Consider the following 15418-nt stretch of genomic DNA (forward strand, 5'->3'; position numbering starts at 1 on the left):
CCTTATAGAGAATCTTGGCTGGGGTCCTCTGTGCCTCTCCTCTACCATATAGAGAGCAGAAGTACAGACACCCCCTACCAGTCTTTACACGCATCCCCTGAAAAGATTGCCTTAACTTCCCCTTTTTGAGAAGTTCTCACATTGATGTTTTTGGACAATGCACTCATTATTTCAAGAACCTCAATGGAACTCTTTAAAGCAGTTGTAAGCCCTATTCTATGCCGGTATAAAGTCACGTCTACAAATCAACATTAAAAACACAAACTCAATGGTGTGCCATAACACCAAGTAAATATCACTTGAGTTGTCGCTGGAGGATGAACACATGAAATCTATTGAGTGCTACGGTTTACCTTGCGAATAAACTATCTAGAAGGGCAACTTGGGAGAACCAGTTAAGTAAAAGCGAGGTGACCCTGATCTGTAGATTGGGGATGACTATCTTTCGAGAACATATTTGGTTAGAAGGAGTTAGAAGAAAAAAAAACATTGGTTCATTTGAAAATTGTGATAATTACCAAGGGGTACCCCAATATTACCCCTGAAGCATGAAAAGGGATTTACGGATATCAATTATGTGATCCTCTTCAAGCCCGTTTTACTTTGGCCCAGATAGTGGTCGCTACCACAGCTTCCTCCATAATAAGAAGCCCTGTCTGATACTAAGCCCCTGGCAGCGTAACCCATGTGAAGAAACACTGCATGGAGCACTTTCACACAACCGGAAAATCCAAGTGAAGGCATGGTTGGCAGGATCAATGTAGATCACAAGAAATGGGCCATTGATGGGATTATTTCAAAAGGCACGTGCAAGATACCGGCAGGTAATATATAGCTCAGGGGCAACGCGTTTGTCTTGAAAGCAAGATAAATCCGGGCAACATAGGTTCCAATCCCAATCCCGCCCTTAGAAGCAACTCCTGGTATTAAGGGTGATATAAAAGAACAAATAATTTTAAAAAAGAACAATTAATTATTCTGCAAAAGACCAACCTCGGTGCTGGATACATTGGTTTTGCAACATGAAATGTAAGAGTAAGAAATAACAATGAATTGAATTTGTGGCGTTTGCAGTTTGTAAACAGGCTGCGCACAAAAGCGTGACATGCCGTGCGTCGACCTTGCGGGTCCAGACAGTCCGCGAACAGAGGCGCTGGAGTCAGCAGCAGGAAAGTGGTGGTCGCACAGCAGAGTGACCCCCCGGGAATCTGCAAGGTCGGACCTTTGGTCCCGGCCTCTGACCTAGATCCATGGGTTGCGCATATAAGGGAGCCATTGCAGGTTCTCCTTTAGTCGAAGCATGCATGGGAAGCCACGGAAACTCTCTCCGTGTTATCTTCCAGCAGATAACAATTTTACTTTCCATGGGCCAGTACCATTTGTTTAACACATCTCACTGCATGACTTTCAGTTTCACATCTGTAGCCAGGGGCGCAACGAAACCTACATTTGTGGGGGTCATGGGGGCTAAGTGGTGATGGGAGGGCCCTCTTCAGAAAATAGGTGGGGCAAACATGGAGGCTCCGCCCCCACTGTTCTACCCCCCACCCCCATGGTCTGGTATGGAGACAAACTATCAAATAGTGTATTTTAAAGCGCAATATGCAGAAAGGCGATGGAAGTCTTTCTTGAAAGTAGCAGCTTTAAAGTTTTACTGTGTTTGTTCAAGTACATTTTTCTTAACAAACACAGTAAAACGTTAACACTGCCAGTTTCAGGAAAGGCTTCCCTTACCACTCTGCCTAACAGAATTCAAGTGCACACATCCAGGGGTGCACCTAGGCTAAAATTTAGGCAGGGGCTAACACTTCAAATGTTGCGAGAGGTGCTAACTTCAAAGACAGTGGAGGAGCGGCAAAACTTACTTGTGTAGGGGCATCACACTTCTTTACTAATTGTAATGAGACTATTCTAGTGCAGCTTCAATGCTACAATCAGTTAACTCTCTCCTTTAAGTCTGAAAACACCCACTTCTTGCAGATCCTGAAGGTCCTAGAAAGTTCGAAAATGGCAAATGGTGTGGAATCAAAGATTCAATATCTTAGCATAACAGGACATAGCAGAGTCTGGGGCAGTACTCTGGACGGCCCAAGCAACTTCAGTGTCTGGGAGCAACAGGGGAGAAAATGTAATGTTGGTTCTACCACAGTTAGTCCGCTAAACTAGAATCTCTGGTGCACTGACAGGCTGGTGAGACTATGGGCCTCATTATGACTAGTGCGGAATGGGTTTAACGATGCTGGTAATGGTGCCGGCGCCGTTAAACCCACTCCGCACTATTACGCGGTCCCCTTGCGGGACGGGAGCTAACAATGGGCCGGTTTGTAATGGGACCGTTGTCAGCTCCCTCCCCATTCCCATTGAGCCCTATGGGGGCTCGAATGGGAATGGGGAAGGACCGGGCCCGGATTCCCTGAAGGAGGAAATACTGGGTCCTGCATACTCGGAATGGCCCGGTATTTCCCCATTCAGGGAACCCGGACACGATTTTGGAGGCAGCCATGCCCTTAATAATGGCTGCCTCCAAAGTCGTAATGAGTCCCCATGCCTGCCTGTCAAATCAAGTGACAACAGACTGGTGGAGGGCCAGTGCAGCAATAATGCAATTCTATGTGACAGTATTAGAGCTACTAGCAGTGGAACACCAGGGCACACCAACCTGTCCCTACACTTATTCAAACTGGCCTATTGTAAGGGTGCAAACGTAATAACTTATGGGTGTGTCTGTGAGGTGGCTTCCCAAGGCCTAGAAGAGCCAAGCATGTGAGTAAACGAAAAGACCTAGCATACATACTGGCTAAACGTAGGATTGCAATGTGTTGGAAAGCACAGACGCAACCGTCTGCTCAAGGATGGTGGAGAGATTTAGTGAAATGGGCAAATGTGGAAACAGTTATGTGGCAAGAAGCAAGAGGGAGGAACGAAGATTCAGAGGATGGAGGGTTGGAGGCATGGAGGCAACTGATTGCTGCTCTGTACGTCCCAGAGCAGGTTGCCCAGGACGGAGGCAAGTCCAGGTGTGGATAGGATACTATTTGTAGGACTGTGGGATGGGATAGAGTAGGTGGAACACGGAGTGGGCCATGTTGGGAGGTGGAAGGGTAAAAGCATATAACTTGTTGTATATGTTGATGGTTGAATAATGGTTTGTAAATGTGAATGTTATATGTAAAATCCAATTAAAATTGTTTACAAAACAAAACGTAATCAGTTATAAGCACTCCAATTTTTACAGTTGAAGTCAAGGTGAGATTACATCATTTGCCTGGGATCACACATTTACGCTAAACAGCAAAGCTGCGATTGTAACCAACTCTGCAATTTAGGCACAACCACCTTCTTCCACGCTTTACTTGGAACAAATATTTAAGTTTTGGGTGTGAAGGCCTACAATAATACTGTCCTATAGAGTTTACTTGCAAAATACACAAATTGCATAGTAAAGCATCATGATAACAAATAAATCCTTATAGCAGCAAGTTGAACCAAAATAATATCAGTGTACCTTTATTTTCCACATCCTGAATGCAAAACTATAAGAGGCAAAATATATATGTACCCACTTTATTTTCAGCGCTTTAAGACACACAATAAAAGGATTTGTGTAATAAACTCACTTAGGTTTGGAGATTCATCACAAACCTCCAGAGTGTTGTTATGTATGGTTTTAAGAACATTCAACTAAGGACATCAAAGCAAACTTTACTTTTTAGCATATGAAGCTTTTAGTCATTATGGGTTGAACACATTTTCAAAGCATGCTTTATTGTGTTGCTCGCTTTAACTATCACAGCTTTGCAAGGTGACGTGTTCTTTCAGTTGGAAATTCACCATCATGCATAAGAAAGGCTATGTTGCGGATGACAAACGAAAGGTGTTGTCGAGTTCATTACGGCACTGGCTGCAGAGCCAGAGACACAGCCTGTGTGTCTCAGGGGGGTTGTGACTCGGGGAAACGGACAGTGCTTGATCATCCGATCCGAGCCGAGCAGATTTGGCCGGACGAAAGAAAATGTGCCAAAAGGAACATGTTCCTGATCCTTTGAACTGTTAAAGGCTCAGCACGGAAGCCCCACCCCTCAGCTACCATTTGGGGGGGGCTTCAGCCCGTTCAGCTCAATGATGTTGTGCGCGTGTCTGTAGCAAAAATATAACGTCCCTACAGAATTACTCCCATACTCTTTTGCTGAGAATTCAGTGTTTAGGTTCATGCACAATATATCTTGAGTTCAGTGAAGGACAGAACTAGCAACTTAAGGACACCACTTAAATCCTAGTGAAATATTGATAATTCACACTTTTCTGTGGTTGTAACCCTGAGCTAAATTGGTGTGATTGCTACATGCACATAGACAACTTGTCATGGTTTAGCGCTGAACTGAGCTTGGTCGGCGTGCATAGATTTCACGGTTTCTTTTTCTCTTGGGTGGATCCGGGGGTCAAAAGACTGGGGGTAGGGTGGGTGAGTCCGGGGGTCAAAAGACTGAAGGTAGGGTGGGTGGGTCCGGGGGCTGAAAGACTGGGGTTAGGGTGGGTGGGTCAGGGGTCGAAAGACAGGTAAGGGGGAACCGGCAGTCGAAAGACCCGGGGTAGGGTGGGTGTTTAGGTGGGTGTTAAAAGACTGAGGGTAGGGTGGGCGGCTGGGGGGGGGGTCAAAAGACTTGGGTATGGTGGGTGGGGGCTAGAGAGAGAGGAGTAAGGTGGGTGGGAGTATGATGGGTGGTTGGGTGTAGAGAGAGTGGGATCCAGGCGTGGCATTGCTCATTGCTATGCCAACCAGACAGTCTCAGTTCATCAGTTCAGAGCCCCATTTCCCTCTCCCTCTTTTATCTTTATATGTAATTCAATATTACAATATTAAAATAAGATGTAATGGCATCTGATTGGTCCTAGCTGGGTTTCCAATTTAATTGCACTTCATGAACCCCAACCACCTAAGGGCTCTTCCCAAAAAACACTCCCCCAAGAATGTAGAAGCGTTTGTTTGGCTTGCTGCCCTTTGCATTCCGCGACCTTTTCACATTGTAAACACAAGATTGAAATGCACAAACTGCATGACAAGGTGGGATACCAAGTTAGGGATGGCTACATATCTCGCATGCAGCACAGAGCTAAGGGGGAGCCGTCAGCACTGCTTTCAAGCGCCCCGAACCTGCTCATAAATAATCACGGGGCTGGAGTTTCAGCATCCCCCCTCCTAGGGGCAAACCCATGGATCGTATTACAGAAGCATGAGGGCTGGGCTCAAGGGAAAACAATAGATTTGCCTAAACTCAGACTACTGCTGTTGGGTCACAATATGGATGTCAAACATAATTTAAAGAAGTGCAGTTGCCACTGTGTGTGATGTAAGATGACAAGAGGCAGAACCTCAGCTGGTGCTGCACAGAGCAGTCAAAGAGGTGGTGGGCAGAGGTGTGGGTTGGAGGAGGATGAGACATGGTGAAAGGAAGAGACAGAGTGACAGTCACAGGTAGTGGCTGAGACGGGCATACAGAAAGACCCAGAGGGGCCTAGAGAGAGGAAGGCACTTAGGGTCATAAACTGGCAGCAAAACTGAGCTGCGCAAAGGCAAAGAAAATATATAAATATATACATGTACATTTTTTGAAAGTGGACTGAAGCTTCGCCTTGTGTCTGCAGGTCTACGGGTCTTCCGTGCCAGACTCAGCAAGCTTCTAGGAAGCCAGTTCCTCTCCGGTAAATAAATCACTGCTGTGGACCCATTTTGGACTTTGCCAGCATGGAGGTCACGCTGCATTCTAACAACAAAGGCAGCTTGCCTTGCCTCGTAAATCAGAGGGCTGCCTGCATGCCTCAGTCTCCCTCTGCCAACAGATCACTCCACTCTGAATTTATACATAGACCGACAGGAGTTCATCTGACAAAAAGCACTGGTGCATACAAATGAAAATCTAATGTGCATCTAGTTAAGTGCTGTCATTTTGCTCCTACTTCAGTAGCACGCACAGCTCCCCAGCAACAGTAGCAGGCCTGCAGATGCGAGTGAGAGGGTCAAGGCACGGCTGGTGCTTCGGCCATTTCATAGCCAAGCATCTGCAATTTGCCTGCCATTGCCATATACTGCTGCCAAACTCCCCTTTCTCCTATTCTTTTTAAAATATTTACAGTATCAATGTTTTAGCAATTAGGTGGCTTACGCCACCAAAGCACCAAAACCAAAAAATGCATTCCCAGAGTTCAGCCATTGAGGCAAGCAGCTCATTAAGAACATTGCTGTTAACTGCTTGTCATTTCATCATCCACACTTCCTCCTTAGTGCTTGTAGCCTATGACTATATTTGTGTACTTAATGTTTGCACAAATCATATATATTAAGGGTTTACTCCAAAGAATGAACCATGCATAGATTTCTCATTTTGTTGTTATTATTTTGCAGAGTTCTAAATAGAAAGTTAAGTGTATTTTGCCACAACGCCAAATCACCGACTTTTGTAAAGAAAACAGCTGTCAAGCGGCCCTCCAAGTTGCAAATGGCCAACCTTGAGTCAGCTTTTCAGCCATCAGCTCTTTGCATTCTGAGGGCCTCATTACAACTCAGGCGGTAAGGGGTTTACGGCGCCGTAAACAGCGCCGACCCTTACTGCCTGAGTACGAGGTCCCTTAGCTTTTAGCAGGTGTTAAAATCCATGGCGCTAAGGGACCATGGAGTTAATTACACCACCGTAATTTACGGTGGCGTAATTAACGCCTTCCCCACTCCCATTATGCCCTATGGGGCAAAATGGGAATGGGGAAGGGAAAATGGGAAAATGGGGATTTACCGCCCCGCCAAGGTTGGAATGGGGCGGTAAATCCGCCAACCACCATGGCGTAAACATAGTTTACGCCATGGTGGTAAAGTCACGGCCCAGGCGGTAACTTACCGCCTGGGTCGTAATGAGGCCCTGAGACTTGCAACTTGGTTGTCCTCGTTATAAGTAGTATGTGCCTTCAGTGGGTTAATCAACCTGCTATAGAGATTTCTGTGCATTCGAAGATCATACTTTTGACTGAGTCTCATGCTTGCAAGATGTGGAAACTGCAAATTCTAGTGGCATGCATATAAGTGACACGATTATTTGGGCTACATAAACTTCAAATCTGTGGGGAGCAACAATGTGTGCTAATAGCTCAAATTTGTACTGCATTGGAATACTTTTTGGGTGCTATCTTATGGGTGTTCTAGCATCTGTTGCAAGTGTTAGCTCTGATGTAGGCATTAGAAAGGCTTCTACCAGGCAGTGCCTGCCATCATGTGCCCATGGGCTCACATCATTTTCCAGCTGTTGCCATCTTATGGCCATGTAATGCCATTACAGCAGGGGCTGCGAAATACCTATCATTACACAAAACCCAAAACTGTTGGCTTTGCAAATGCTTGCTTGCTTTGTCTTCTGGTATGCTTGCGAGGGGCTCCAGCCACCACAACTCCTCAGAAGACCTCTAGAGTGTAAGCTCTGAGTTGCTAACCCACACAGCCCTAACAAATTCAGTTCTGAATACAGAAGACATTCTCTTGAGTGACAGTGGCTGTCACAGATCATTTCGGTAATATGACTAGTGTGCCGACACTGCATTGCAGTTAAGTCAACTGCTGCAAGTTATTAAACCAAAATCTATGATGCCGAAAGAGACCCACTTTTCAAGGTGCTGGAGAAGAAACCTCTCAGTAGGATACAGCAAGTCAATATTTCTATTCCTGATTCTCGGTAGAAACCATGTGGGATTTCATTCACGTTACAATGTCCCATCAAGAGAATCTACCAAGGGAATGACTGACCATGCTGTTGCTAATGGAAACCAGATCCAAAAATCCTAATGTTTATGCCTCTGGACATAGTCTCATATCAGAACGCTACTAGGCAATGCATACCCACACCACTATTTCTACACCAGGTTACGGTATACACATTATAAGAACACACATTTCACAAGTCCCTGCATAATGTTTACAATGCCATGCTATCGCAATGAGCTGGATTCCTGTACGGACAATACATACACACATAGCATGCCTTTAGTGCATGCAGTTTTTACATATTGATTCCTTCAGATTACGCACTCTACCAATCACCTGTGGATTCATGCAAAGATCCATCATTTCCACTGTGATGTCCAGTCTTTACAAGCAACCGCTCAAAACCCTCCTCTCTCCATAAAACATCAAAATCCACCAATACGCAGATGACAAGCAGGTCTCCCTCAACATAATCTCCATCAAAGACATCAACAGGTTCAAGGCCTGCCTCACATAGATCCAGTCGTGGATGTCCAGTGCTTTCATGAAGCTCAACCCCTCCAAGACTGAATTCCTACTGCTGACAAACAAAACTGAAAACCCAGACATCCAGACATGGCTCTCTGCTATGAACCTCAAGGGCCCCAGACCCCAGCTGACCACCTGTTCCAAACCCTTGGGTTCGAAAATGACAGACACCTCACCTTCAAACAGCAGCTAGCAAGGAAGACAGAAATGGCTTGATACCTACTTTCTCTCCGGCAGAAAATCAAGAAAATATGGGTCCATTCAACAATATCACAAATGCAATCGATATTAAAGCATAGCTGTGGGCTTGGCACACTTTTTTTTTATGTCCATTGATTTTTTTTTATACAAAACAGAGTAGTGTCATTATCATATCATAACAGTATCCAACATATCCCAAACTTCTTAATAACCAATTAAATTCCTAACTTCCCGCCCTCCGCCCCAAGCCTGTTTATAGTGTTCCAGGATCTACGTTGTAGACTTTCGCACACTCGCTACATACTTGTCCCATACCGACTAGACCAAACGTTCGCTCTCACTATCATTGAACAATGTTACTGTGAGGGCAACCCACTGCTGTATATCCCTCCAGATTCTAGTTTTTGCTCCCCTAGCACCTTCTCCCATACCCCGGTTTCCGCTGTTGCCCATTTCCTCAGGTCTCCCCACCATCTGTTAACACACGGCTCTTTGTGTGCTTTCCACCGCATGGCTATGTTGCGCTTGACCAGCACATATAGCAAATCATTGATCTTGCCCATCGCTTTCTGTTTAGCACCTCTCTTAAACAGTCCCAGTATACATGCCTCCGGGGATTGTGCATCTAGGATAACGCCCCCCGGGGGAACTGTGTTCGCCATGTGCTTCCAAAATTCCTGTATGATGCTGCATTCCCAAAACATATGTGTCATACCTGTATTCTCCCTTTTAAACTTGGGACATGTCTGCATGCCTGCCCCTTTAAACTTGGCAATTGCATTCGGCGTGAGATATGCTCTTTGTGTGATGTTTAACTGAAGCAGCTGTATTCTGGCATTCCTGGAGACTATTTTGGGATATGAGACTGGGTTTCCCAGTTCTTTGTCATCAAAGGACCTCCCCAGTTATTTCTCCCATCCAGCTTTACATTTAAATACTTCCCTAGAGTTGCACTCTATCAGGACCTAGTAGAGTCTGAATATGGCGTGACCCGCCTACGAGATATTTATAATAGTTTCTATTTCCTCCCTCTCTATCGTGTCTTCTGTAGCTGTCAGCCACCTTCCCTTTATTGTGCTTAGTATAGTTCTGTGCAATAGGAACTGGCCTTCATGTATACCCATGGCTGTTCGCAATTCCCTAAAATCTAGCAACTTGTTTTCTCCCCGCAGGTCCCCTATTGTCGCAATACCATAAGACTCCCAATGTGCTCGCACTCCTGCCCGTAGGCCTCTTTTATCAGTCATTACTGCAGCCAGAGGTATCTCTGGCGATATCAGGTCTTTGATTCCCATTGTCCTACAGGTATGTTGCCATATTTGGATTCCTAAGGCCACTAGTTGTGGGTAAGGACTTAATTCCCGTTGGGCCAACCATATCAGGTCTCTCAGGTGTAGCTGCTTTATTGCCAGCTGCAGGAGTGTAGTGTCTGTTGTGGGGTTGCCTGCCAACCAATTTACAACATACTGTAGCTGGCACGCCAAGAAAGACAATTCAAAGTTAGGAGTCCTCAGCCCTCCCTGCGCATATGGTCGTTGCAGTGTGCTGAGAGCAACTCTCTGCCTAACCCCTGCAAAAAGAAGCTCCTGCACTCCTTGTCCAGTTCAAGAAAGAATCCTCGTGGTAGGTTATATGGGATGTTCCCAAAGCAGTGCATTAGTCTAGGGAGTGCTAACATTTTCAGAAGGGCTGCTCTACCCGCCATGGACAAGGGCAACCTACCCCAGAACTGCATAGACTTGATCAACCTCTCCTTTGCTTTCATAGTATTGTGTTCATGTTCCTGCTTGGGATCATGATAAATATCTAGTCCAAGATATCCAAAGGAGGTCCTGTTCCACGGTAGTGGCAAAGCAGCCAGCCCTGCTTCAGTCCTTGCAGCTAACTGTGCCATTGGAAATAAGGAGGAGCTGTTATTTTTGATACCTATCCCTATTAGTACACTAAAGTTGTCCTGAAAATCCAGAATATACTGTATGTTCTCTTCAGGGTTTTGTAAATATATCAACATATCATCTGAATGCATAGATATTGTGTGTTGTACTCCATCAATGTCTATTCCGGCATAGCTATATTCCTGCCGAAGGAACACTGCTATGGGCTCCACCACAATTATATAAAGCATCGGGGACAAATGGACAACCTGCCTGGTACCTTTTTGCAGCTCCCACCTACCTGTGTATGTGGCTCCTGTCCTTACCCTCGCCATTCGTTTAGTATATATTAGTCTTACCCATTTCATGCAGTGCGGCCCGTTTCCCATTTTAATCATAGTAGCATACAGCCAGTCCCAGTGCACCAAATGAATCAAATGCTTTGGTCGCATCTAATGAAACAAACACACAGTTTCCTTTCCTATCTCTGGTACTGTTTATTACATGATGTAGCCTTCTTAAGTACCTGGAAATATTGCTCCTGGGAACATAACCCATCTGGTCAGGGTGTATGATCTTTCATATCACCTTCCGTAGTCTATCAGCCAATATTGCTGTGAGTTTCTTACTGTCTTGGTTTGATAGAGAGAGGGGTCTGTAAGATCTGCATTCTGTAGCGCTTTTATTTGGTTTGAGGAGAGAAATGATCAAAGCTTCTCGCATGCTACTTGGAGGATCCCTATGTCATATGCTTCGTTGTATATCCGTGCTAGGATTGGCACTAGTGTACTGGCAAATTCTTTGTAGTATTCCCCTGGTAAGCTATCCGTTCCTGGGGTTTTGCCCATGGGCAGAGATCTTATTGTGGCAAGCACTTCCTCTGCGGTTATGGGCTCTTCTAACATGCCCCCCTGTTGGTCATCCAGGTGAGGCAGGGTGACAAGATCCAGTGTGTCTTGTACCTCTTCATCCCTGTTCGCATGAGAGTCCTTGTAGTACTCCTGAAATGCCGAATTGACCGCTAATTGTGTATTTACCACTACGTCTTCTGAAGTTTCAATAGAGTATATTGGAACTTTTTTATTGTTGCTTCTATACAACCAGACTAGCATTTTACCGGGATTGTCTCTGTGTGCATGACTTTGCTCAAGAAAGTTAGCATAATTAAATTTACCCAGCCTGTCCCATTGTATCAGGAAAGTCTGTTGCAGTCTAATCTCCTCCTCCAGGTGATCTCCCCAGCACTATTCCTCCTCTCAATTTCAGCTAGTTTTGATTCAGTTTCTCCTATATCTGCGGTTATCGCTTTCCTAACTCCCACAGCAATAGCTATCATCTCACCCCTAATCACTACCTTATACGTTTCCCATACTGTGGCCACCTGCTTGACACTACCTTTATTGACTTATATAAATGTGGGCGCACATTTCCTGACATGCTCCCTAAACGCAGTGTCTAATAGCACTTGGCTACTGAGTCTCCAGCTGGGTATTGGCGGTCTTGGGGCCACCATCGCCCATTTGACCAGCAGAGGGCCGTGGTCCGAGAGAGTTCTCGCTAAGTACAATGGGGGCTTGGCACACTTATACTTTCACTAACCTTACACCCACTTTGCTTTGGCTTCATTGGCGAAGTTTAATGTACAAAGGCTGTAGTGATTTGTTCCACTTGCGGGTAGCAATCGACCTAAGCAATATTTACAAATATTTTAAGAAGGTGAAACACAAGGTAACGCTTTAAAAAATCCAATTTGGTGAATGCATTGGATTTATGTGAATTCCTTCTGATTTTGATAGTCAAGTTTTGTGGCAATTTTTCATGGCTTAGTGTGGCTACCACATCCAGTTACAATTCATTATCACAAGTAGGACTCAATTACACATAACAAAATCTATCAAATAAAACAGTGATTGTTGATCAGCTCCATCGTCAAAAGCCATCTGTTCCTGTGATTTCTGAAGCCATACATTTGACAACTAATAAACGACATTAAAAATGCAGCACCCGCATTTGCACTTTATGCATTTATTACGTTGCATATGTGCTCATTGAATTCTTGTTGTACCACCAAGTGATCCCACCTTACTTAAGTCATATCTACGGTGTCTCTTCTCCTTTGCATGCCTGGGTCGCAGAATGTCAGTTCATTCTTACTTGCTCTAACCATAGGAACTTTGTTCTCTATGTTTCACCTTTTTTTATAGAGTCTTGCATTCCTCCATATCTCTTAAAGGCATCTGTGTTACACATTTGCAGCACACAGCACCCTATGTGCAGTGTTGCTGGGGACCCTTTGGGCGCTCCTTTTTATATTCTTTCATTTTCCCTAAAAACTGCTGTTCTTAAGGAAAGAGAGGTACTGTGTATCCTTCCTAAAACTTTAACCTATGAGAGATTAGTACACCTCACCTTATGTTGAAGGTTGACTTTTTGGTCAAAGCGACAACCCTATAGTTGGTTATGGCTGGTGGCAGTGGACTTGTTCACAGCTGCAGGTATGCACAAAAGGGTCACCTATGTTCTAACCTGGTGTCTTTCTTTTTTTGCCATTTCTTGTATGGTTGTCCTTTGTTAGCCCTTCTTCTACAATCCCACGAGGAGGAGGTCTGAATGAGAGTTTTGCCTTTGGCAGGAATCCTTTGTGTGTTCGCCAACGCTCCAGTGTGTCTGTGAGGACAGGAAGCAGGGGAGGCGTATGACACTCCCCAGTCTTTTGTTTGCTGATGTGCTTGAATGGAACCAGTTCCCAGTGGGGAGTCGGTGGGAGGTGGCTGTCTGATTGGACACCCACCCACCCCTTTCAGTAAACTCCAGGGAGTGTTTGCAGAGGAGTAAATGGGAAAACTGAATTAAAGGTGAGGTTCCTGAAGGCAATTCGACCACTGGAACAGAAGATCTGGAGCAGAAGATGAACAGAGACACTGGCAGACCCTTCCAGTAACCATGAAGCGACCACTGCTGTCCTGACTGTTTTTTCTTATCGATAGAGGAGCTCCGAAGAGAATGACTCCTTCCCTTTGGCTGGTGGGACCAACCAGCCCTAAGACAAACTGCAGAACGAGCCATCCCCTGACATGCTGTGACCTCCCAGGGCTGCAAAACGTGAATACCAGGGGACCTCCAATGCAATTGCAGTGCAACTTTTTTGTGTGAACGAATCCTTCCAAAACTTTGGTGAGCTTCAGTTGGGCCACCAGAGGCACAATCTCACTCCTCCAAGTCCCTCACTAGAGTTCCGGACTGCAGAATCAAGACGGATTGGCCGGGCAGTAACCGTTCACTGTTGGAGCCGATAAAAAGATGCCAAAACCGCAGACCAATGTGGGAGAGCAAACAAATCCTTGCTGAGGGGCCATTCTCAGGACTGCTGATGCGACATCCTTTCAGAGTCCTTCCTTTCATCAGCAGACCGAGGAATCAGGAGATCGGATCCGTCGCTATTGCACAAGAAAGAATCCAGCTGCATTTTCTTCATCCACCCTAAGGTACTGTGGGGCTCAAGGTAGTACTTACCTCAAGCTGAATAGTCGCTCCAGTGTGACTGGGGTGCGATGCCAGGTGTTCCCATACCTCTTACCCAGGCTTACAGCTTGTGCTGTTTTAGGGAGTCCTTTGCAAGCTTCCTATTGATTTTGTTATTATACTAAAGCATTTTATTTAAGGTAACTGAAAGTATCCTGAGGAACTTTACCTTTTCTGCTGCTGCATAAGAAATTTCACCCATCCTCCACTGACTCTGATATATTCTTGAATAGTCAGGGATTGGACTGCTAAAGCATTAGGATCAATGAAAAGTGTTACTAAGAAGTAAAGTATTGCTGCTAATGCTGAATAACCTCTTTTTCCTTCCTACAGACTGGGCCTCATTACGAGTCCGGCAGTAACCCTTTCTGTGCTACCGGCGGGTTGCCGCCGGACTTGTAAAGTTTTACCGGCACCTGACTTCCCAGTGCCACACAGGAAGATTCCAACTCCGGCGGCCCGGGAAATCAGGCGCTGGTAAAATGTAATTCCCCATTCCCATACAGTCCTATAGGACTTGATGGGATTGAGGGCATGGAAGCACCAGCACCATTGCTAACAGTGCAGTGCTTCCGTGACCGGTTTGCCTACCGTGGCCCCTGCGCCCAGCAGGGTCAGACCTGTCGGGTACGACGGCTCCGGCAGGCAGACTCATAGTGTGCCAGTCCGGAAACAAGGGTGCCGGTGCGCTTACCGGCACCCTTGTTTCCAGACCGGCAAACTTATAATAAAGCCCTTTGTCTGAGTGACTTTGTAAATTAATGAAACTGTCATTTCACTGTAACAATTGCAGGTGCGCTGCACTACTATTTAAACAGTGGAACTGTCATTACTGTCATTTTCTATAACAATTGTGGGCAGGAGCCACTACTATTGAAGCAGTCACCTGTGAAAAGTATTACTTGTGTTTTCAATGTGTATTGGTTAGTCTAAAATAGTATTTACTTACCTTGCCTTTTGTATATAAAATACATGTATATTTTCTTATAACTTCCAGTGTGTAAGAGTTTCTTTAGGCTAATGTACTGACTGGGTTCATTGTACTTACCTACAGCTCACATCCTCCTCATAAAATAAGCCTGGCTGCGCTGCCATTCTACCAATCCGTTGGGTAGTACAGACGTATACTAAGAGTTGGGGACCTGTATACCAACGGATTGTTTTATTGAGTCTCACCACCCGGAACACTTTAGGAAATATCTCCTATCACATTAACTCTATGCATGCAAGTGATACCTGTCTGGATTGAACACATCTGGTTCCGGCCAATAGTCTGGGTCCCGATGCAGCACATACACTGGTATCATCGTCACAACCCCTTCTGGAATGGTCAGTCCATTGATCTCAATGGTCTTCTTACAGATTCTTTCAAGCCGTCCTCCGGGGGGGTATAATCTCATAGTTTCATTAATCGCCATCTCCATATACTCCATCTGCACAAGCGCATCGTATGTAGGGCTGGCCTGCGGTAAAAGGGAGATATGATGACAAGATAGCTTTTAAAAACTTCAAGTTAAATTGTATTTCATGCTACACACGCATGCATCACACA

At 45.3% G+C, this 15418-nt stretch overlaps 1 protein-coding gene across 1 annotated transcript in view; it reads right to left on the reverse strand.

Moving 5' to 3' along the window:
* Positions 1–15418, reverse strand: part of LOC138569531 (cytochrome P450 3A24-like) — a 224409-nt gene that overhangs the window by 29906 nt on the left and 179085 nt on the right. The window contains exon 11 of the mRNA XM_069647587.1: positions 15103–15329. Within this exon, the coding sequence (XP_069503688.1) occupies positions 15103–15329 (227 nt within the window). The remainder of the gene's footprint in view (positions 1–15102; positions 15330–15418) is intronic.

Source organism: Ambystoma mexicanum, chromosome 2q (genome assembly GCF_040938575.1).
Source record: "Ambystoma mexicanum isolate Mex_15411 chromosome 2q, UKY_AmexF1_1, whole genome shotgun sequence".
In the NCBI taxonomy this organism is placed as follows: domain Eukaryota; kingdom Metazoa; phylum Chordata; class Amphibia; order Caudata; family Ambystomatidae; genus Ambystoma; species Ambystoma mexicanum.